Below are 26,015 nucleotides of genomic sequence, written 5' to 3' on the forward strand. Positions count from 1 at the left end.
TTTTTTATAGAATAAAAATATAATACAGTAAAAGGGTCGCGTGTGCGTATTTTATACAAGACACCTATAAAATATAATTTTTACACAGCAACAAAAATTATTTGGCATTTACCCTTTCACATTTTTTAGGGACATTTTTCAAAAGGTCACAAGTGTAATTGGAGCGCGATGAGGGAATAATGCAGCACGGATATTCACATTATTTTGCGCGATAAATTACACAATAAGTTTGCTGGATCTTGATTGAAAATGCAAGGGGTTGGAACGACGCCAACAAATTGATCAGTTAGTAAAATAAACCAGTTTAGTGTTTGTTTTCAAAACCGTTTACTTCTTTGTTTTATGCTGGTAAAAGCTGCCGCTAATTGTTGTATAAATTATGCAGGAATTTAATTAGTGGTAAGCCCTGGAATTTACTGTATTATTAATTCCCGATGAGCTATATGATGTTAAAATATTCACAGAATATGATAAATTTGAATGCACGATATATGTATGTGTATTTTTAAAACAGCGCGCAGGATATTTTCGCAGTCACCTGTCTATATTTTTCCCGAATTAATCAAAATGCTCCATAATATTTTACCTCACACTGAAACGCAGCTGTCCTTAAACAAATTTTCCTTTTTCCTGTCATTTTGCTGACAATAGAACGTGCTTTAACATATTTTTCATCTTACTTACTTTCTTGTGTTAGATGCATCTTATGCACATTGGATATTGTTACGATGAGATCCTTTGAAAAGGAACTTAACCTAGATCACAAGCTAAAAGCAGAAAAATAAGAAAAGTTTTTGAAGTACATATTTAAAGGGTTTTCGAATAAAAGTGAATGTTTTTAACTAAATAATATAGGAAAAAATAGAGCAAATTCATTTTTTTCACTGTGGTTACGAAAAAATCAGGTCAGAATAGCGAACACAAATAGTTTTTGTGGATAATAATATACAATTTATTTATTTTAAATTACAAAGCAAAATTCAGATGCATTAAACTCACGGAAAATAAATTGTGGCAATATACAAGGTGGATTTCCAGCACCCGCATAGATCGATTGTGTGAAATCTATAGTTAGGAAAAATTTGAAAATTTGGCGGTACTTTCGATTAGACCCGAAGTAAATGTCAACTTCGTTATTTCAAATGGAACACCCTATATATTAAGGCATTTTTGGATTCTACATTAGAAACTGAATATGTTTTTGTGTATAATGTACTATATCTATATTCTATCCGTTTTTGACATATTTAAGTTTTTATGTCAAAAATGATGTTGCAGACCATACAATAATTATTAAATTTTCCTAGGAATTGTGTAAAGTGACTTTTTTTAAATGAAAACCACCTATTTTTATAATTTAATCGTATTAAAAATATGGGTACTGTTATATAAAATTTCTCCGGAAGTTTTAATTTGGATATAATGTTTTACACATTGTTATTGATATGAATATTCTTTCTTATCAATAACACAATCTTTCTCTAAAATACAGACAAAATATCAACGAAAAATTCATTTGGCCTAAAACTCTTGTATGAGACTATGGCAGCATCTCATGTATTGCCAACAATCAACTGAAATCCTGAAATTGATCTCTACTTTGCTTTTTTCAGGGCATAATAGAGAAAAATAACCAAGTATCTGGATTAATTCCCCAAAAACATCTTCGTAATCCGAATATCGAAATGTAATTAGATACAACTAATTCTATAGTCATGGATCGCCTGTTGGTTTTAAGGCTAATATCTGAAAAGATCTGCGATAAACATACCTTCTTCTTAACAATTTTTATTGCTTTTTAAATAATATACTTTTCGCTGTGTAACGTGACTTCTATATTCAACCTCTGTTACATGTAACTACACTGTTTACCTATTTGTTTTAAGGACTGCGTGAATAGAGGAGAGCAGTATGACCTGTTTATTATATCAGGTTTTAAGGAAGAACATTCTTTGGAAATTAATGACACATTTAGTATGTTTACACACTAAATCACTCTTTGGATAAACGCAGGAATATTTAGGCAACCAATCCGACAATTTTTAAATTTCTATTTTTATTTTCAAGTTCTTTTGCAAGTTATCTCTTGCAACTTCGTCTTACTTTCCCTGCTTTGTATTTTACAGTTCTAAGATCTCCATGGATTTTTAACACCCGTTTAGAGGCGTAGAAATGTACTAACAAATTAGTGTTTATCCAAATGTTATTCTCACGTGACGTTAGTTGTTAGCTAAAAGCTATTTCCTAAAACAAACAATGTTTTACAAAACCCAAATGATCTCGTCCTATAGTGTCTTTATCAATATTAAAAGTGTAATTTAATTGATTTTGGCGTAATCGAATCTCGTGTAAAATAAGGTTAGGTTGGAATCTAAAGATGTGGAGAGAGTTGCCTCATAAAGCAATTTTTATACGTCAGGTATTTCAGTAAATATAAGAAACATTTCTGTGGTTCCAAATGCTGACGATTTTCGGACAATTTTCCAAAATGCTTTTTATTTTTCCTGAATTTATTAACTTCATTTAAATTGCACAGTTCCATTTTCAGTTTTTCCCTGCTTCATAGTGGTACTTTCGGAATTTGACAACTAGCAATTTAGCAACAAAGTTTTTCCTTTATATGGACGTGGCCCTCGAAATTGTAATAATATTTTGCCAAAATTGTCGGAAAGTTAATAAACGATCTCAGAATTTCATTAATTCTAATAAAGATGACATGTCTCGCTTAATTAGGCATCGTCAGATCGAGATTTAAAATACACAAATCGTTATATTATAAAAAAATCTACGTATACTGTATACATACTGCCGTTTTTAAAGTTGATAAGGATCAAATTTTAATGTTTTTTATTTACTTTAGGTTATTTCCCTTTTTATATCTGATGATGCTTAATGCCTAGGAGATAGGGGTCATCTTAATTAGAATTGGAATTAAAGAAATTATAAAATCAAGACGTATATTTTCCCTTATTCAAGCTGTATAGCACCTATTTCGAAAAAAGGTAATAAAAAATTGGAAAAAACTACAGGTTGGTATCAGAATTTCTTTATTTCTAATTAATTCAAAAAATTTCATCCATTATTCTCAAAGAGACTTTAATAATATGTAACGAGGAGGAAAATAAACTCAAGTCCAAGCCTCACAAATGTAGCGTCCATTCGTTAGGTTACGGGTTTGGCCTTACGGCATCATCAGACCTAAAATAAAGATTAAAACATGCAGCTATGGTTAGACAATAATTTAACAAAAATATACCTTATTTTAAGTACAATAACACACATTCAAGAACACTTGTGATATGGAACGGGTAAAACGTGAGATGGTAACTGCATCGTATATCGTTATTAACTAAAATATTAATCTTTAAATACCAAATATTATTAGAATCCGATGCATTACTTACTTTTTATAAAAAATAAAGACAATTGAATTTATTTCTAATTAAGATGACACGTTTCTCCTAATTAGCGGTCATCAGATCGAGAATTGAAATATCCAATATTTAAAAAAAATCCATTATACCTACTATTGTTTTGAATGTTGATAAGGATAAAATTGTAATTATAATTTTTTTTAAGTCTGTATAGAACCTATTGTATAAGAAAATACTTTTATCCAAATTACCTTCAATTTTTTACTTTTTTTATTATACATTAGAACTAGTTATATGAACCCGTTGACGTCAGGCGCCGTTTAAATGCCAGCTTTTAACATTTAAAGGCCTGTTTACTTAACTCCACTAAAACGCGAATTTATGTGACAACCGTTGCCGTTTTTTTCTGTAACTTTAGTCTATTTTATATGTTTAGCGCAAGCATAGACAGACAACAAAAATGTTTTCATATTGATTACTGACCCAATTACGATTTTACGGAGGCAACTGGTGGTGAAAAATGTATTACATGAATTTTTATGTAAAAAGTTATCTTAAATATATTTTTCTTAGCTAATTGCGTGATGATATATCTAGTAAACCATCCCTTTGAAATGAAAACACGAGACCATCAAACCGGTTATACGGAGATAACCGACATGAATGCGGCCAAAGGACAAAAGGGCCTTTAATTCGCGTCAGACTGTCCCTGCTAAATCGTCGTTTTGTTTCCTGCTGAATGCGGCTTTTAGTAAAATTGATGAGAAATTTCCCTGGTAGCTTCCACTCGTGCCAGTTTAGATAGTATTCAGCATATTTCCGAGGCATGATTATTCTACAATATTCTTTAATACTGACTGAATAAAATATAAAATGAATTATATTAAAAACAGCATTCAAGCGGTCAATTTTTTGTTCCTATATCTATTCTTCTATTTGTTTAGTTGTAATAAATCTGGTATTTACAAATTAAATATAGTTTTAAGTAGTTCCTTTGCCTTTATTTATTACCCTTTCAACGATGTATAACACTTGAATTTCAAGTTATTGCTCAAACTATTTAAGATTCAAATTTATGCCTTAAAAATATATCAAATTATTTTAAAAAATCCTTGGACGACTAGGACTTATTTTGTTCAGTCAGTTTGTGATTTAGTTATTATGCACTGATAACAATCGTATTCAAAAAACTTGCTTGCGTTTTATTAATCATGTCAAGAACAATGGAGTTCAAGATGGAGATGAGAGTTTTAAAGGATAAATTAACAGAAATTCTATATAATAATAAATCTATTTTTCGTGACATTGTACCTTCTTCTTCTCTATTCATTGTTCAAATACTTGCAATTATAACTTTTTTTATAACAGCTCGAGACAGTTGTACTGAGCTTTTCCAGGTGATGTTCTACTTCTTTCGGCCCTCTTCCCAATACCTTTCCTTGTATTATAGTTTGCACTAGGCAGTATCCGTCTTTATTTATTATAACATGTCCCAGGTATTCTAGTTTTCTTGTTTCAATGGTGTACATTTTTTCATTCTTCTTAGCACTTCTTGTGCGCTGTCCATGATATTCTGAGCATACTTCTTTACAAGCACATCTCAAATGCTTCTAGATTTTTAGTTGTGGCTTCTGTGAGTGTCCAGAATTCTACTTCATACAATAAAACAGAAAAACATAGCATCTTAACTGCCTTAATTTCGACTCAAGAGATATGTTGATACATTGTATTTACCTACCCTTAATAAATGTTCCTCCTAGATAGGGGATCACAACTAAATAATATCAAATTATTTAACGGTATATCTTTAAATCAATCAATTTAAATTATCTTTAAATGTAAACTTAATGGTAAATAACCTAGAAGAAGGTCTTCGATGCTCTGGGTGGATCAAACTAAAGAAATCATTGGTCAGGGTCTGCAGGAATCCTTATCTGTCTTACATCTCAAGACAGATAAGGATGGCTAAATATGATCCGAGCAATTAAGACATAATGTCACCATACTTCCTCAAGAGTAAAAGGCAAAAGAGAGATCTTTAAATATGACTACTTCAGGGCCAACAAAAAGAAAAATATTATGAAACGTTTCTAAACAACCAAAATGGTCACTCTCTTTAATATCAGCTTTTAAATGTTTTATTTATCTGTAGCAAGAATAAATTAGGATGACTATAGTAAATTTAGTGTTTCTGTTTCTTTCGTCTTTTTCGGATTATTTCCTTAATATTTTTTACCCTTATTTGATAATTTTGTATACGAGGTTTTAAATCTATAAATATTATTTACTAAAGTTTTAAAAAATCCAGAAAATGAGAATAATATATTTTTTTATTTTTTACTTGAGAAGCTTCAGTAAAGTAAACTTATGCAAGACTGTATTATTACAACTAAAAGTATGATATAGCGTTGGAAAGTAAGCGTTAACATAGAAGGCACCACTTACAAATTTACTGTAAAAATGTCATATTAGCTACGAGGAAAAAGAAAAAGTTGATAAACTAATTGGGCAACAATCCCAAAAACGAAACATCGTAATTCTTCAATAGTCTATATAGATAACTTTCGTTTTGTTTTTTTTCCAGCATTAGGTCACCCTAAAAACTTGATGTTACTGGTAACCAAATAAAACTAATTAACTTAACCAATCGAATATGTATGGAATTATATGCAATGTTAATTAATATATAAAGAAATCAATTCCAATTTTTCATTTTATCATGTCGGCAGGGCTTGACACTTGAATGACAGAAGTCCATTCTTAAATATTTGACGCAATTGTAAAAATATCTACAATTTCTAAAAAATAATTACTTCTATGCTGTGAACTTCCTTTATTAAAATAAATTTTAAGGTCAAATAAGCTTAGATTTTTGCTTTTTTCGCGTACTTTATTGTTTTATATGGTTTACAGTTTTCACAACTATTGAAATACATTTTAGACTTTTTTCTGTATATTACACCATGACACTGAACTAACCCACTCCATATGTATCTAACTGACCCCATATATGTAACCTAAACGAACTTACCTGTAAATAAAATAATATAAATCTGGGTCAAAAGATCTACTGTTTTGCACACTACACAGATCTGTACTATATAACGCTTTGCTCGTAATACTAATTGTTTCATAAATTAAATTAACCTTCACATAAAATTTTAATAAATTAAATAAATTTCTTGTTCAATCATGTGGGCAACGTCGAGAAATAATAACTGTCAGTATACTGAATACCATATAGAAACGTATCATCCATTTTTTCCCCAAGAGACCAAACGAAAACAAAACAAAGGTAAAAACACAAAGTCACGGTCTCATCAAATCCATATAATTTTTTAAATGCTACACGTGTTTCGCTCCTATCCCTGATGATGCTCCGATAGGAGCGAAACACGTGTAGCATTTAAAAAATTATATGGATTTGATGAGACCGTGACTTTGTGTTTTTACCTTTGTTTTGTTACTGAATACCATGTTGTCAACTTATTTCTAACTTCTAGAAAATTACATTTATTTTTTCAAAATTTTAACTAACTATAATTTTCAGTTAATCTAAGCTTCTATTCCTGATGATTTAACGCATAATTAAATTTCGAATTAGAAAAAGTTATTGCTTCTCTTTCCCATTCTAAAAACTATTATTTCTTAAAACCGGTCATAAAGTAGCAAATTACCTTTCCTTAATGAACCAATAAAATTACAATTTTCCTATTATATTAGTTGTTGATTATGAATTCCGTGCCAGACGTGTTCTCCATGATGTATATCGGCGTTCCATTAAAATTTCTTCCGCAAATTTATAAATAGAATCCATAAATACCGCAGTAAACAACGTCGTCTAAAAAAGCTGACATGTAATTATGCGCTCAAATAATTTATAAAACCTGTTGCCTTGTTCAATTTAATATACTTTCAGATATTTCTGTTTCAAAGCTTTAAATATCAAAAGCTCTTTAGCTAAGTGGAAGGAATAGTCAGTTGTAAATACCTTTATCTCATAGGTATAAATATCGCATTTTAAATAATTTTTTTTATTGTTGTAGGAACAAGCATTAGATGCCAAGAACCAGGCGCAGTCGCCAGAAGATACCGAGGACCTTTCGCCACTGCCCGCGCAAGCGCAAGGGCCTGTTAGAAGGAGAGGAGGCATATCCGCGGAACCTGTTACTGAGGAAGATGCCACCAGTTATGTTAAAAAGGTTCATAATTTAACATTACTTAGGATGACTATGATTTATTTTTACCAAATTCACTTTTGCGCTTTTTAAAAACATTTTTTCTAGTTTTTGTAGAACGGATTAGACTAGACTTGGGCTTTAAGACATAAAAATACCAACAAAATTTGCTTTTAATAAATCAAATTTCAATTTTAATGCTCTGTCTTTTTATTGTTGTAGACATATCGGTTAGACAAGTTTTTCTGGAATATCCACTACACTACTCATGATTTGTAATGATATTTCATATATGATATTCTATCTGATGTACTATCAACTTTCATTATTAAAAAATATATTCAAAAAACACATTACACGAATTCTGGATAACTTTTAAACGTTTTTTACATCTTTATATAAAAAATATGAAATCGATGAAATATGTTCTTTTTACTTTCTATTGCATTGCCTCTTGTTGGATAGATCATGTGTTTTGAACTGCATATTGAAGAAATTTATATAATATATATTTTTTTAATAGTTTAGTTGCATGATATAAAAAGTTTTAACACAGGATCAATTTTTTTTTTAACGAAGGAATTTACTCTTAATAACGTTTTAATATTCTAAACGAATAATAGTACAATGATTTGAACTAACATAAATGTTAAGTTATTAGAACACGTTAGACCTGTAAAAACGGGCGTAAAAATCGTTTATTAGAAAACGTCTTTAATTTTAGCGTCATTTTTTTTTTTTAAGAATTTATCTCGAAAGTGGACATTGAAAATAGTGGATGAATCTTATGAAAAAATGTAATGAAGGATCGTCGTTTTTACAATTCCGATTTACTATTTCTATGAGCATTGCATTTGAAGTTTTGAAAATGTTTTATCTCTGATTGCTGAAACGTCCGAACGAAAATAAAAAATGATTTCGATATAAATCCGATGCTGTTAAATTTTAGGATTGGTTCAAGATTGAATCGGAATGAGATTTACCATCAAAACCCGTTTTATAAGTTTATCATGAAAACCTTATTTACATTAAAACTGATTTGTAAAAATATATTTTTTACTATTTTTATACGAAGATATACATAAGAAATACAAAAAGGAAGAGCAATGACAAGTAAACAAGGTTTTGTAAGGTTTTGTTTTGTCTAAATGTTATAACTTAAATAATCAGTATATGTGTGAACTATGAATGATTTTTTATTTTTTTTTTGTAAAATCATATTTATGCTCCTAATGCAGATTTTTTTAAATAAGACAGAGTTTTATTAATTAAAAAAATGTATTATATACCATACAAATTATTTTACCTCATACCAATATGGAAAATTACAAAAATCAAATGATTTTACGGTTAGGCGTCAAAAAGTGGCATCATTAATCTCAGAACATTATTTACTGCTTGCGACATCCGACATATCCGCGTAATATACCGATTATTTTTTTAATAAACTTGTTTTGAAGTTCAATGATTAATTACACTGGAGAAGGGAAAATTTCTAAAGTAAATGGCAATTTCAATAATTAAACAAAAAAAGGGCGCGAATTCAATAGGTCATAATAACAGAAAAAAGATAATAAGAGTTACTTATTTTCATTGCATTGAAATAAAATTACCGTTACAAAAACACCCAAAACCCGATGAAAAAATAGACTAAGGGTTGTTTGTGACGAAGAGGAATTATTCCGTGAAAGGATCTTGGCTTCTAAATTCTCCTATAATGAAAACGGTAATGGAGAAGCAAACACTGAAGGAAAATGGATTAGAAATCCCCATTTTCCTTCAATTTAGCCATTTGAACTTTAGATTAGGCCCCGATTCGAACCTAACGAGCTTAGCCATTTGACGCCATTTCCTTTTTAGTACGTCGTATGAATCCTGATTTGCTTGCAAATGAGATTGTGAAATTACCTGATTTAGAGAATATAATTTCGTTTCCAACCTTACATTTTATATTTTCTATTCTGCTCTTTACAAAAGCGAACAAAATGACAGCGTAGAAAAGCCTACAGCTTTATAATTAATTTGATATTCGCTGCACATTATGGAGTAATTTTATTAATGAAAGATTTAATGGATATCGATTTTATTTTTATAAAGGGAAAATTTCATGAGATAATAGGAATAGCTCTTTGGAAACTTCAATTATCCAATTAGTGAGCTTTTAATTAAAATATACTTAACAAATTAAAAGGCAGTATCAAGAATTTATTTTTAGATCTAGGAAAGGATAGGATAAAGAACAACCACGTGTTGACTGCGTGTAAGGTGAAGCTGAAGTACTGATACGCTTACTTAAAAAAAATTATAACTTACAGTCAATAAACGAATAAAGTTTAAGTCACATCTAATTACAGTTAAGCGTATGAGAGGAGAAATGCACTCCTCTCAGCATTAGGCACTAGTTGGGAATTGGTGAAGTATTGTTGTTCTCTCCTCAACATAAGACTTTGCCTATAAATTGATGTTGCAGGGTTGATATAAATACTGAATTTGTGAGACATATTTATTTTTTTTGAAGAATTTTAATAGTACCATTTTGAATAACATTTAGTTGTCCAATACTCCTTTCTAAAAACTATGATACTCGCATATCGCAAAATAATATCGACAAAAAATATTTTATACCACTTATTTTTTGAGTTATTTTATTTGCTAATTCCATTTTAAATTCTAATCCATCATAATCCCAAGGTATTTTATAAACTTGGTTTTAGGAATGGATGTGTCTTAATTTATTTCCGAAGGCTCCATTTCGGCTACTTGTTTTGTGATGGATACTTTTACTAACACTCAACACTCGATTACTTTTTTTGCAATTCCTTTGATGTTTAGTTTTTGAGCAAGACATCCATGATTCACTGGATCGAAAGCTGTCGATAAATCTATATTAGAAATTACATTTTCTTAATTATTTTGAAAATAATAATAAATTTTGCGAAATGACGATAAAATGATCCGTTAAATTAATTGTGTGAAGTGAAATAATTACGAATGTCTTTAATATATTATTAGGAAAAGGCCATTACTAATACAAATATTTATTATATGCCTAAGGGGATAGAAGATTTCTTTGGAGACGTTTTTTTTTGGATTTGAGAAAGAATATCCTTTCATTTACTTCTGTTTCTAATTAAAATGAATTAGGTACATAACCCTTCGTTTTCACTTATATTATCTAAAAGAGTTATTTCAGCTTGCTGCTTTTTAGATGCTAAAATATACGATTTAATACTAGTAGCTCATGGTTCCCAAGTGATACTCAAATCTCAACTCTCGTCATTCTTGTCACATCTACAGTCTAAAACCTGTAAGAATTATATTTTTCAACTTTCGAAATGCGTGTTTAAGAATAAGTTAGCAAAAGTCATGTAACAATATTTACAAATACTATTATTTTTTAACACAACCGAATATAACCTATAACCGAATATAGCCTTTTTATCCCCTGATGATGGACACTGCTGTGTCCGAAACAGGTCGGGATTTACAAAACAGAATTACGTTTAATGAACACGTGGAAGGAGACTGTAGGATTTGCATTTTACCTTAATCTACGACTCCACTACTAAGCATGGACTATTTCTGTACTAACAAAAATTATCTTTAAACTAAATTTTTCCCTAAAAATAGGACTTTGTACAATAATTCAATCAATTTTATACTCCACTTACAACAACAATTACCGGGCTAATATTCAACTTTCGATACACTTATTTGTGGGTGTTATGCTGTACAGGTCTGGATTTAAATCTTTGATCTCAATTTTTGAATTCTTAAAAATAAATAAACGTTTTAATTAATATGTTTTAAATAAACTTTTTTGCTGTACTATATCCAACAATCTTTCTGATGCATCCAATATATAAAGATGATCTGGATTATTAAATCAAAGAAAATAGATGATTATGATTGACGGCACCTATTGGATACATATTTGATATTTTTCCTGTCTTTAACATAAATAATTTGACAATAATTTCTCCTGTTAGGTGGTCCCAAAAGACTACAAAACTATGGCCGCGTTATCGAAGGCGATCGCTAAGAACGTCCTCTTCTCTCACTTGGACGAGAACGAGAGATCCGACATCTTCGACGCCATGTTCCCTGTCACTTTCTTGCCTGGGGAGGTAATCATCCAACAAGGAGACGAGGGAGATAATTTTTACGTGATCGACCAAGGAGAAGTCGAGGTAAGAAGGGAACAAAATTGAAAGTGCTCTTATATGTTTTGCCGTGTAAGTTAAAAAAATTCGTAGATATATATATTATCTGTGTAGGTGTACGTTAACAATGAACTGGTCGTCACCATTGGAGAAGGCGGTAGTTTTGGCGAATTGGCCCTGATTTACGGAACCCCCAGGGCTGCCACTGTCAAGGCTAAGACAGACGTTAAACTGTGGGGAATAGATAGGTAGGTAAGATAATTAATGGAGTCATTAAATGCATACAAGTTTTGTAACGAAATATAATATTTTGTTTTTATATTTTTAGAGATTCCTATAGGAGGATATTGATGGGTTCGACCATAAGGAAAAGAAAAATGTATGAAGAATTCCTTTCAAGAGTCTCCATCCTTGAGAATCTTGATAAATGGGAAAGGTTGACAGTGGCGGATGCTTTAGAGCCAGTTAGTTTTGAAGATGGGGAAATTATTGTTAGACAGGGTAAGAACAAAAAAATTAAGAATTATAATTGAAATTAACAGATTTTGTAGGATCATAGAGAAAGAACTCCATGATTCTTTTATTACGTTTTACGGGTTCAATTAAATTATCCGTCTAATTGAATTTGTTTTGACATAGATTATAATATAAGTAATTTCCGCTCATAGAAATTTAATTTAAAACCGTTTTATGCTATAGTTTTTTACATGTATTCCTTTAAAATTAAGAATAGAACTTGTTCCATTCATAATTTTTCTCGTATTACATGAAATATTAAAAATGGATCCTTTGCAGGGGTCATTACTTAACAATCGAAAGGTCAATAAAACGCGGTTTTTTATCAAAAAAGCCAAATTGTATCCCAATCACACATACTATCATTCCTTTTATATGTAAAAGAAACGTTTTATTTTTGGAGGAAAAATTGTACTATTTGTTGGACAATCGTTTGAACATATCTTATTACATTTATAATATTAAGTTATTCCGGTTGATATTAATTAAATAATTAAATTCTTCAAGGCGTATTTGGTAAACTTAAAATTCAGTAAAAACATGTTGATTTTATTGTGCTTTTGACTGCGTGCAATTGTTGACAGTATCTTTGATAATAGATGATTTTTTTTCAATTTAAAACTACCGTACCTGTCAAGGGATGCATATATTACTTCTTAGGTAGGACCTTCGTCTATCAACTTAAATTCTCAAAACGAACCACCCCTTTTCTGATACCTTCAATAGTCAAATTTACATATATTCAATCATTTGGAATCTTATAAAACTTACAGAAGAGATCTGCATTCGCTATAATAATAATTTGTTTTCTTTTGTCGATTTAAGTAAAAATGTGTGACAAAATCAAGTGGTATTATATCGGGAGATCTAGACGGCTATTCTATTAAACGTGTAAAAATGTACCAATTAAGAACGTAAGTTCCATCTTGCTAAACATTTATCGTTTTCATTTAGATTCATATTCTGTAATATTCAAATGACTCTCTAATTTAACAATAAGGGTTAATGGTGATTCAAGTTACACCATTAAGGTTGCTACTGTCACTTAGTTTTCTCGCTCAATTGTATATATTCTTCTCTAAAATAATTTGGATTGTTCTGTTATTTCTTCGCAAAATTGAAATCTTCTTTAGTTGGGTCTCTTCAAATTTCCTAAAGAATTTCGATAGAGGGCAATGATTAAGCTTAAATATGATTAAATGTACATAATAAATGGTACTAAAATATCTCCACGTGTGCCGCTTCTTTGGAACTTTTTAGAACCATAAATAAAGATTTTGTATTATTTCGATCTCATTGATTAGGATCAATTTATTATTAATTTACCTTTTGTCATGCTTTTTTTTCTTACATTTGTATATTTTTTTAAATCTTGTCTTTATTAAAACTTGTATCAAATTTTAAAAAGTGCTTATTCAGATAAAAACTACTTAATGAGATATTTTATTTGATCCGGCTCCTAGCTCTGATTCTCCTCACTTACATTTGTGTCGAGGTACGTTTTTTGAGTTCCTAAATATCTCGTAAATGTGACTATAAAATGCCGTATAATAATTTAATAACAAAAATAAATTTTGTGGTTTTTCACAGTAACTAAGAAATGTATAAAGATTTTGAAACACTAAACGGATTTGAATAATAAAATGAGCATCAAAATTGATAACATTTTTCTAAGGTAACGCTGGATTATAACTTAAACTCAAATTGTATCTTCGGATGGGACTTCTAATGTTGCGATTGTATCCTTGTTTGGAAATGTATTTAATTATTTAGATTGTTTTCAAAATTTTTAATCTCCAAATGCAGAGTTCTTCATGGATCTCATTTTGGTCCGTTGCTCTTTAACCTGTTTATTAATGATATTCCAATGTTCATTAAAGATTATACTTTTTTGGTATTTGTTGATGATCTTAAATTGCCTTAAGCTATAAAATTCATGTGTCTATGTCAGTTATTATAGAAGTACTTATTGTCGAGTTTTTATCGTTGGTGGAATCTCAATGGTTTAGAATTAAATGTATTAGTGTAATACGATGTCTTTTTCTAGGTCACCCAATCCAATTTAATTTAATTATAGTCTAAAGAGTAAGGGAGGTAAAGGATCGGGGTTATTTTGGAGTTATCATTTTTACCTTATAATGAAAATTCTACACAAAGCGCATATTTAGGTTTTGTATCTAGATTTAGTGGTCATTGTCTATGTTCTGTACCTAAAATCTTGTTTTGTTCACTGGTTCTGCTTTGCAGTATGCCTGCCCTGTTCAGTCTTAATTTAAAGGAATATTTTATAAATATATATTATCATTTCAAAGTTACGTATATTTCTTATAAATACGTGGTACCATTCACCTAAAGTAACGTTGAACATGTATTATTAAGGCACAAATAGGGGTAGGCACATCTATAGTTGTCCAATGGGCATTCACCTCCCTTAGCTAAAATTAAATTAAATTAAATTAATTAAGAAAATAAGTAAATTATAAAAAAAATGACTTACGTATGACACATTCGTTATTGCAACAGTTGCAATAAGAGCTACTCCCCAGAACTGTTCCATTTTTACATTTGGGTACGATATCGGAGCATACCCGTATACGGCAAATTAGTGGGCAAAAAATTGGGGATACGGGGATACTAGGAGGGGTCGCGATAATCGGTCCAATTGGTCTCGCTCTAGTTGTAGTCTCATCGCCCCATGTTGTGGACAATATGATCAATAAGAAATAGAGTACTAACATCTTGATAGTTCAATCAAATAAGGATTATTCGTTCAATTTGGTTTTGGGGATTCTAATGATTTCTATGGGGTATTATCCGGTTTATATATAATGTACTAGAGGTGATAAGGTTTTTTTTTAATGGTAATTAAGTAATTTTCGTTTGCTTTTTAATGCGTTTTGTGTTATTTACTAAAGAAAAGTGTCACTAATGTGTGATTTATCAATCAATTACTGTAATAATAGCGCTGAAAAAAATAAAGTTACTTATCTTTAAATGTATTTTTAAACATAATATGTGGTTTTACATGTAAGTCGAAAACGAAAACAGGTTGAACTATTAATAAAAGATATTTTTAGTTTAATTTTTATAGCAAATTCTTTACTAATTGAGAATAACGAATATTTACAGAAGAAAATATTTTTTAGACCTACTCACTCAATCTTTTTTTATCTATGTTATCGATATTTAAGAATTCTCTCAAACATATGAATTTTTAATATTATACAGCGAACGGCAAAAATATGGAACGAACTTAATAAAAAATAAATGAGGGCGTGTTCAAAAAAAGGCGCTTTTTAGTTGCGCATTTTTTTCAATACAAATTTTGTATATAGGGTGTCTCATGTAGTCGTAATCAATACCAACTTTCTTATTTTAATTGGAACACCCTGCATGTGATTACATTTTTGGATTCTACACAAAATTATAAACATTTTGATGTATCACATGCCATACTTTTATTCAACTGTTTCAAGATACGCGGTTTTGAAAATTACCGTTTTTATGAATTTGAAAGCCTCTAAAAAAAATAGAAAAAAACGAATTTCACTTTTTTATCCTTTTTTTCTGAAAACATACAAAATATGAAAAATGCACACAAATTGTTTAAGTATCTAATAAAAAAAACAAGCATTACTTAAGATATAAAAGCTATTGTCACGGTAAGTAAATTGTCAAATATGACTTGTGTCAGTGCGTATTTAAAGTAAATGTGGTTCTTTTAACTAAAACTCATCGAATTAAAATTTTAATTTTTATTGCATACGGAGATAAACAAAGAGTTCAAGAAGAATTTTAGTAATTTGTTTAATGCAAAATTTTCGGAAAGGCCCATTACAAGAAGTACAGTAAGTAAAATTAAAAGAAAATTCCAGGCCAGGTCGTCCAAAAAATAATTAAAATGCAAGATTAAATATTTTATTAGAAGTGGAAGATAATCCCCATATTTCGTCTTCTGAAGTAACCTAAAATAATGTTGTTAGCCAACGAACAACTATGCGTGTATTAAAGAAAGGAAAGTATCATCCATACAAACTTTCCCAATACAAATCTGCCAAATAAATCTAGTTCATTTCAACAGGATGGTGCGTCACCCCAATTTACTCCTTCGGTACGCGAATATGCAGTAATGGCCAAAAGTAGATAGACAAATGGTTTTTTAAAAAAATCAAAGGAAATAAAAATTCTATAATAAAGATATTTAACTATATTATGGGCAACATACCGTTCGAATAATTCACCTTTATTTGAATAGTTTGTATCCCTAATATCACGATCTACAATTTTCCATAAATTTTCGATGGGATTAAGATCGGGTGACTGGGATGGACATTTTAAAACTGTTATTTTTTTCTTCTTCGAAAAATTGCTTCATAATTTTCGAGGAATGCTCCGGGTCATTGTCTTGCTGGAATTGGAATCTCAATGGTAAATTGTCTTCGACATAGGGCAACATAACATCTCTGAGAATATCCCTGTACATAAATCTGGCCATTATGCCCTCTATGCGATTTAACGGGCCCATTCCATAACCTGAGAAGCAACCCCAAACCATCACTGACCCACCTCCTAACTGTGGGTTTTGTGTACTTGGGATTCAAATGCTGGCCAGAAGGACGTCTAACATATTGAATTCCACCTGAATTAAACAAATTAAATTTCGATTCGTCGCTCCAGCAAACACATTTCCATTCATGCTTTGCCCAGTGTATATGTTGACGGGCAAATTCCAATCGGGCTAAGCGATTCTTTTTTGAAAGCAATGGTTTTTTTGCTGTCCTACGTGCAAATAGAATCTCTTCTACCAACCTTCGTATTACAGTCCTTGAGGACACATTACAAATCCCTAGAGCCTGTAATTCTATCTGAATTTGGCAAGAAGTCATGAAAGGGTTATTCTGGCTAATTTGTTTTAATTTGCGTACAGCTCTAATGTCCATTTTTTTTGGTCGACCAGATTTATTTTTTGGCTCTAATGATCCTGTCCTTTCATATCTTTTGATAATTGCCAAAACAGCTTTTCTTTTAACATCAAATCTACGAGCAATATCAATTTGACGATCACCCCCGCGATATGCATTAATAATGCGTTGTCTTAAATCAAGAGAGAATCTAATTCCGCGTGGCATGTTGCACCTTGAGTTAAAGAGAAGCAATACTATACTAATTTTATTTTATAAATAAATTTTATAATTCCAAAATTGTTTTTGTCTATCTACTTTTGACCAGCTATATTTTTATTATTGCTTTATCTGATAGCAAGCAAAAGATTTAACTGCAATTTATTGGTATCTTTTTATAGACCGCCTTACAAATAACAATAATTTAAAATCTAGGGGACCTTTGGGTAAATCTTTAAACAATTATATGAAAATAATACTTTGTCTATCTACTTTTGGCCACTACTGTATGAATGCGGTATTTCCCGGATAGTGGATTGGTAGAAGGGGTCCTACGGTATGGCCTGCAAGATCCCCAGATCTGACATCCCTGGATTTTTTCTATTTATTATATATTTATTATTACTATATTTCTATATAGGGGGTATGTAAAACAAAAGTTTATAAAGAGAAACCGCGCAATTTAGATGATCTAAAATTTAAAATTAGTTATGAAATTAGTCAAATTAATGAAAATACTCTTGGCAAAAAATGTGCAACCAAAAACGTTTTTTTTTTCGAATACGCTTTCGTTTATTTTCTATTGAATTTGTTCCATACTTTTGCCGTTCACTGTATTTTAATTGAGTTCTTTATTATTTTCATATTTTAATTATGCTATTTAAACTTAAGTTTTTTTGGTTAGTTAGTAACATTGATAAATATAATGACTATCTAATGCTAGGTGAACCTGGAGATGATTTCTACATAATACTGGATGGCACGGCGATAGTAAAACAAAAAAGGGCAGAAGGCGAAGACGAAAAAGAAGTCGGTAGACTGGGACCCAGCGATTATTTCGGCGAAATCGCTCTGCTTTTGGACAGACCGAGAGCCGCAACCGTTGTGGCGTGCGGACCCTTGAAATGCGTCAAGCTGGATAGGGCTCGGTGAGGAATATATTGATATTATTAAAGGAAGGTTCGCTTAATTCGTTATTGTGTAAATACCTATTCATTTTATGATAATTTTTTTTTAAAAATACTATTGCTTCATTAGAGCTTTCTAGGATTCTTTTCTGTTGTTAAAAAGTTGATGATATTTTATATGATTAAATTATAGTTCGATTAGTCATCCAAAAATTGCATAGGGTGCTGTTAGATTACGCAAGTATTTGCAAGGATATTCTTTTTTTGAATTAAAACTTACCATCAACAGATTTTTTTTTTTTAAATAACATATTCAGTACAAAGCTTAAGTTATTAATAATTTCAAATATGTTTTTACATACTTATTTGGTAAAATGAGAAGATATAGTAAGAAGCTAATGTGTGGTATATTCTATTTAAAGCGTGCTTTTTTCTACATTTTTACGTCTGTAAACAGATTTTAGATAAATTTTGAGAATTTTATTAATAAAGGGCTGCTTGGGCAATTTAAGACTTAACAATTTTCGACATTTTAAAATAAAATAAAAAAATATGAACTATATTGTATACTAAAACAAAAAAAAAACTTTTTACCAAAAGACGTCATTTTTAAATCATTGCAAAGCAAAAACAATCCAATAATATATCAATTTTTCGTAGAGATCGGCAATGTTACCATACTTGACAAATATCCATAAGAGTTATTTAAAAGTCGGCACTTTTTAACAAAGTTAATAATAAATTCTGGTGTTCACTTAAAATTTCTTGTAATTGCATTTCCTATTGCTCAATGTTCGTAATATTAATAAAAAAATATTGAAATATTTTTAACTATTTGAACACGAATTTACTGTTTATACAAATTAAAAATGCTAAGGATCCCCCATTTGATGTGTAAAATTTAAGAGTGTAACTGGTCTGTGTTTCTGTGAAACTTCACAAGCATTACTTTAGATGGGGTGGAGTTTACTTTTGTTTAAATTCCCCTTTTGTAGATATTCTTTTTTACTTAAAATTTGATAAATCATTAGGTTAATCTAGTCCCAGTTGTCGTTGTTTGCTAACATAAATTCTGATTGCACTTCTATCTTTCGTCTCTCCAATGCGGTCAGTGGAAGACGGTATGCTCGGCCGTGTCTACTTTTCCCCAATAAATGCATTTGTTAGTATCGGTTTTACTAGTTTCTAAAGTGAAAACTCTGAAACTGTCATGTCCTGTTAAGAATTGGGTTACATAGAAGTTTACCTCACCTTGATTATGATTTATCCATGGCTGTATTTGAGGAATTACACGGTTTGTAGATCTAAATTTTTCAGTGTCATTCCCATTTCAGCTGCGTTGCCAAACTTTCATGATCCTTTCTCTACTTTCTCTTTCGTTTTTTCCGGTGTCGTATATTGCTTTTCTTTCTTTAAGGCGCATTGTCTTTGTATTGTTTTAAAAGTTTATCTATTTGGTCCTATGATTGTAACCTTTAGTGTGTTTACTCAAATCACAAAGCATCTTCGGAAGAAGATTAAAACTCAAGTTTCTCAAAAACTCACTCGATTTTATTCTTCTCCCGAATTTGCTAACGTCGGTAGCAAAACACGTGTCGAGAATAAAATAAAGAATTTTGGTTAGTGGTAGACCCGAAGATAACATTGTTAGCAAAACACGTGTCGAGAATAAAATAAAAAGTTTTGGTTAGTGGTGAAACTGTTTTGTGATTTGTTTGTCTATTTGTTTTAAGTTTTATAGCATCGCTGTAGATGGGAACAGCATATAGAATCATAGAGCTAGCAACGGTTGCAGCAAGATTTTCTGTTTCCAGGATGCCTATGTTTGGTATGAGTTTATTAAGTTCCATTGCTGTTTGGCTTGCTAGAGCTGCTATTTTCTCAACATGGGACTGAAAACTAAGCTTTTGGTGAATTCACACTCCTAGATATTCGATGGCCGGTTTTGAATTTATATCTTTGTCAAAGATTCTTAATGAGCTCTCTTTTATTTTGTTACTATCACTAGTTCTGTCTGTCCCGTTGCAAGACCTAATTTATTACTTATCAGCCACTCGTTTATAGTGGTCAATGTGACATCAGTTTTTGCTTCAATTTCTTCCAGATCTCATCCACTGCCACCGCAATAACATCGTCCACATAATCCATCTAAATAACTCCATCTGGTAGTTCTACCTTAAGCAGTCTATCGTAAGATATGTTCCACCGGGTAGGTCCGAGGACAGAACCCTGTGGAACACCGTAAGTCATCTGGAGTTTCTCGATCTGGTTCTCCGTTTCGAGGATAATTTTCCTATTTGAGAAATAGCTCTTGATTAATTGGATTAGGTACGGAGCCATCTTAAGTTGACAAGGCACGGATCCAAATACGTCTTTAATGCCCAATTTCATAAAACACTCAGTTTTAGGTTTATGTAAATCCTAAGATCAGTTGTCAGTAGTTTACCGATTGTGTTACTGAGGCTGATAGGTCTATAACTTGTTTGGTCTATACGGTTTTTCTTCGACTTTTCGATAAGAATTAGTTTCGCGATTTTCCAGTTATATGGGAACACTGCGTCCTGTATAATTTTATTAATTGCTGGGCGAAACAGTTGTGGCTTTTGAGTAACTGAGTTTTAAGTCCTTTGGATGATTTCAATCGGAAAACCGTCAATACCAGCAGCCTTTTTTGCTTTAGGTTTCTGAGAGGCCACAGGTAGTTCCTCTGTAACCGCATAGCTTTTATTCTAATAGCTTTTTTGCTACATTTATTACAGTGGCGAAGCGTGAATTTTTTTTTCGGGTAGACAAACAATAAAAATCGTTAATTAGAAAAAAATGTGTATTCAATATTATTCATTTTAATGAAATAGAGAATGAAAGCCCATGAAATATTAACTCAAAGAGAAAAATTATCTAGTGATATACAAAAGAAAAAAATAAACACTACTTTCAAAAAAACACAACATAGGTATACCTATAACTTATAAATCACATTATATATACCAACTTATAATATCCATTATTTCAAAATTAATTAATTTTAAGACAAATAAAAACACAACTAAAATACAATTGCCAATATCGAACAGTCGTTCATAAATAACCACTAAAAAAACCTGTAAGATGTATTGCGGCCGACCAGATCAAGCGTGTCCATAAACAATAACCCTCAACAGCATAATAAAATAGCTGGTCGACTTTGATAGACAAAAGCTCGAATGTCTTTCCCGCGAGTAAATTTTGCATACGTAATAGGCTGAATGCTGATGCGGCCGGACCTCTGTCACCTGCTTGATGCATATTTGGTTCGATTAGATGCTCCAAATTTCGGAAGACAAATATCAATGTGTCTTTCTGGGGCTCGTATACAATAATTGGGTGTCAGCCCTGCATTTTTTTTTTAATTGGTGCGTCAGGCGGGGCGCGCCTTAGATATTATAGATAGATAGATATTATAGCCGTTTAGATACTATATAATAATAGTAAGGAGAGCGACTACGTTCTGTATTAATTTTTTTTTAAATTTTAATTCAACAATGAAATAATTACGTGATAAATTAATGACAAATAACTGGATAATTTTGGGTAGACAGTGTCTACCTTGTCTACTCGTACGCTTCGCCACTGCATTTATAGTCAGTGCCATAGAGAGTGCTTGTCCTGATGTTTTAAGGTTTAGTATTCGTGTTGCAATTTTGTCTAGCCTTCACCCCAATACTTATTGTTGCATTTCTCGCATAATTATTTTCAACAGTTTCGTTTGGATATGGCTATTTTCCTTTTCAATCCTTTTTTATTTTCTAGTGTTATCATTCTGCAGCCAGCGGATAGGTCGTTGGTCAACCCAACCCAATCCAATCGGACCCAAGCTGTAGTTAATAGTTTGATTCCCCTGAATAGGTTATGCCAATACGTTGATAATTAATTATTAACGTCAACCTTCCTAAGCTTAACAATTAATTCTTAATTTTCTTCCTTGCGCAGAGCTGGAAATTTATATAGTTCTGTACAGAATTAGTGTGACATGTTTAGCTGCAGCATTAGAAATATTAAAAATATAAATTTTGTAGTTTAAGTAATAATAAGTGAAAGCTCTCCTTGCGGACAGCTCCTATAAGCGGACATCTCTTTTAACCGGACAAAGTTCCTGGAACCGAATTTCAGCATATCATTTTCAATGTTAAATGCATTTCAATAAGCGGACGCTCTTATAAACGGACGCGCACACTAGATTTTTCTGTATGTGATCAAAAAATCTTCCTTAAGCGGACACGAAACTCTAATACCCGGACGATTTTTAGTTCCGTTTATTGCAATGCACATATCTACATATATAAAATTTTATTCGTAGTTGATTGAGATATTTTATTATTGTAACTGTAAAATAGCACCAAAAAAAAGGATGCTCTCGTTAAAGGAAAAGATGGAAGTTGTTAACGTATTAGACAGAGAAAGTGTTTCAGTTCGTCATTTGGCAAAGAGGTTTAATATTGGGAAAACGCAAGCAGCTGAAATTGCCAAAAATAATGAAGATATCAGGAGTAAATAGCAATCAGGAACTAATATAAATCAAAAGAAGGATTTTTTAAAGGTTTTGCTATAGACAAACCACGTTTTGAGTGGTTTGTGAAAGCTAGAAGTCAGAACATTCCAATCTCAGGGCCGTTAGTGAAAATGAAAGCTAAAGAAATCGCCATTACTTTGGGCTATAATAATTTCAGTGCGTCCGACGGGTGGCTGCAAAAGTGGCGCAAGAGACATAGTGTGAGTTTCAAATGCATATCTGGTGAAGCTGCTGCAGAAAATCAATTTGATGTGTCACAATTTTTGGAGAAAATGTTGCCGTCCATGTTGCTTGGCTACAAACCAGAAGACGTGTACACGTGTACGCAGATGAAAGTTAACTTTTTTTTCGCGCATTTCCCGACAAAACTCTGTCCCTTAAAGGAGAAACATTTGTGGGTGGAAAGTTGTCTAAAGATAGATTAACCATTTTATTCTGTGCAAATATAGCCGGTGAAAAATGCGATTTGATTGTGATCGGGAAAACGGCTCGTCCCCCTGCTTTATTTGCTATTAAGGATCTACCAGCGACTTGGAAATCCAACAAAAAGGTATGGATGACCCGAGATATCATATCTGAGTGGTTACTGGAATTCGACCGGAAAATGGGAATCCAAAAAAGGCAAGTTCTTTTATTTTTAGGCAATGCATGCTCTCATCCTCGTGATCTGAAAATGAAAAATGTGAAATATTTTTACCGCCAACACAACTTCAGTTTGTCAGCCCTTGGATCAAGGTATTATACAGAACTTTAAATTTTATTATCGGCATTTGATTTTAAAACATATTTTAACAAAAATTGACGATGTCCAAAGCTTATCTGAGCTTACAAAGTCTATTAACGTGTTAGAAGCTCTGTATTTTATAAAAACAGCATGGGATAAAGTAAATTCCTCTACAATTAAGAACTGTTTTGGCAAAGCTGGATTCAGAAAAAGTGGATATAGCTCAGAATTTGCTGAGCAAAATTATTGCGATGCTGAAGACGATTTGCCCTTAGCGACACTTGCTCAGTTACTGCTACATGCCAAACATTTAGGAGTAGCAGACCCCCAGAAAGTAGATAATTTCCGGGCCTTAGACAATAAAATAACAATAGAAGAAAATGCCATTGACAACTTTTCGAATTTGGATGTAGAAAGCCCAGGCCAACTTGACTACCATATAGTCCAAACGAATCAGAAGAAGAAGTGGAACTGGTGGACTCACTGAGAGGTTCAAAAACTATAAATTCATATGGGGAAGCTCTAAATCATATTTCTATATTGAAAAAATTTGCTACAGGTGATTTCACTGCATTACAACATTTAAAAAATTTAGAAAGTTATTGCGAAAATTGTCTCCTTCAGCAAAAGATGGTGAAATTTCGTCAGACAAACATTTTAAACATTTTTCAAAAAGCTAAAGAATAATACAGAAATCTGTTTACCTAAATGTCGACGTTTCGACTTATATTAAGTCATCCTCAGGACACTAAGTCTAGGTTTCTTAAGTTATAATCAAAACACATTTATAATAGGAGCGTAGAATCATTTTTAACATGGGCTAAATTGTAGGTGTTATTGTGGGCAAACTAGAATCGACAATAATGTAATAAAAATAAATAAAATAATTTTTTTTTTAATTCTCGTACCATGTATTGAAGCATTTATGTTTTTGTATGCGTATACATACATATAGATATATAGCATAAATACATACTTTAAAAATGTGGCGAGTTTCTGTTTCATTTTCCTCATGATTATATACCCCGTTATTTATACTCTATACTCAAATACTCTCTTTTAAACGGACACCTCCCATAAGCGGACAAAAGTTGCGGAACCGTGAGTGTCCGCTTATGGGGAGCTTTTAATGTATATATTTTATTTGCATTAATACAAAAAAGGGGCTGAAAGGCAATTTAAAATTGATCAAGTCGATCTGAATTGATTTAGATAGAATATTTAAAATTCCCATAGGTATAACTTATTCTAACTTAATAAATAGATAATGGCAACACTTATTTTTACTTATACCTTACTTTTACCTTATTTTATTTTCTTTATTATAAAATATTACTCACATAGTATATAGCAATTTGGTAAACAACTTAAAAAAACTCTTCTTTTTATCGTTATATTTTATTTATTTATTTAATATAGGAAAAAGTAAAAATCTTTTCGATCAATATAAAAGTGATTATCCCGTAATAATACCATAGTATATTTTTAGTATTTGTGTCCATAAGTAAAATCGTCGTCCATATACAACATACATTTTCGTTTTTTTTTTTCATCCATTGATTTTTTTGTTTTAATATAATATATTTAAGATAAGCTTTTTAGGCGTACCAAAAAGATGCAAAAATCGTAAATCGCTCATTCACCTAATAAAGGTTTTCAGTTAAAGATGGTTTAAATGTAACAAGTTAGTAAACTTGATAGAAATGTAAAAAGTAGTTAAATAATCATTAATAGTTCGATGCAATTAAAAAGAGTCAAATTTAATCTTTAAATCTATTTTATAAGTTAATCATTTTTAATGATTTTGCAAAGTCACTATAATCGAACCATAATGAAACCATAAACCGAACAAAATAACGACTTTAGCGACATTTTCCTTAAATTATATAAAAACTAACAATAACAATATATTACTAATACCCAACCATTTTGTTTCAGATTTGAGAGAGTTCTGGGACCCTGTGCAGACATATTGAAGCGCAACATCTCCCAATATAACAGTTTCGTCTCGTTATCGGTTTAACAAGAAACCAATCTACTTTTTGACGCTCGCCCGTACGTTAAAAAGTACATTTGACAAATAAAGTTAATATTAAAAAAACTAACTAGGGGCTCTTGTACTGATGTATATTTTTCCAAATTAAACTAATTAAAAAATTTAAATAGATAGCAAAATTTCAGAAGTGCAGTTTAACGTACAGGTGCAGAGGTCAAAAAGAACTGATAAATAAATTATTATTCAGCCAAATTGCTATTAAATTAATGTCTTCTTGCTGATGGAATTTGATTCTGCGGCAGTATATAAAATATGTTATATATTGTTGTATTTAATTAGAGAGTACTTTTATTATTTATTAAATAATATATGATGTTGAATTTAACTGGTAAGGCCCATTTTACATTGATGTTAACAGCCGAGGAAAGGTAAACGCATAGGCTGGAAAGAAATAGCAGCAAAATACATCTCCATATTTTAGAGAACT

General features: G+C 31.1%; 2 protein-coding genes and 1 long non-coding RNA gene across 6 annotated transcripts in view; 1 reads left to right on the forward strand and 2 right to left on the reverse strand.

Moving 5' to 3' along the window:
- Positions 1-25,913, forward strand: part of LOC126739099 (cAMP-dependent protein kinase type I regulatory subunit) — an 89,702-nt gene extending 63,789 nt beyond the window's left edge. For all 4 annotated transcript variants that reach the window (XM_050444624.1, XM_050444627.1, XM_050444626.1 and 1 more), the window contains exons 2-7: positions 7,421-7,576; positions 11,542-11,742; positions 11,830-11,963; positions 12,044-12,216; positions 18,076-18,280; positions 25,471-25,913. In XM_050444624.1, the coding sequence (XP_050300581.1) occupies positions 7,421-7,576; positions 11,542-11,742; positions 11,830-11,963; positions 12,044-12,216; positions 18,076-18,280; positions 25,471-25,555 (954 nt within the window). In that variant the 3' untranslated portion in view covers positions 25,556-25,913. The remainder of the gene's footprint in view (positions 1-7,420; positions 7,577-11,541; positions 11,743-11,829; positions 11,964-12,043; positions 12,217-18,075; positions 18,281-25,470) is intronic.
- Positions 3,037-5,531, reverse strand: LOC126739117 (uncharacterized). The gene is made up of 3 exons (XR_007661554.1): positions 3,405-5,531; positions 3,257-3,349; positions 3,037-3,198 (listed from the first exon to the last, which is right to left on the reverse strand). It is a non-coding gene; the product is annotated as an uncharacterized LOC126739117 (long non-coding RNA).
- Positions 14,530-15,035, reverse strand: LOC126739111 (uncharacterized). Its single transcript, XM_050444642.1, has 2 exons — positions 14,729-15,035; positions 14,530-14,666 (listed from the first exon to the last, which is right to left on the reverse strand). Exons 1-2 carry the CDS (start codon positions 14,967-14,969, stop codon positions 14,581-14,583), a joined length of 327 nt encoding a protein of 108 aa, XP_050300599.1. The 5' UTR covers positions 14,970-15,035; the 3' UTR covers positions 14,530-14,580.
- Positions 25,914-26,015: the final 102 nt, after the last annotated feature.

Source organism: Anthonomus grandis, chromosome 8 (genome assembly GCF_022605725.1).
Source record: "Anthonomus grandis grandis chromosome 8, icAntGran1.3, whole genome shotgun sequence".
Classification (NCBI taxonomy): Eukaryota; Metazoa; Arthropoda; class Insecta; order Coleoptera; family Curculionidae; genus Anthonomus; species Anthonomus grandis.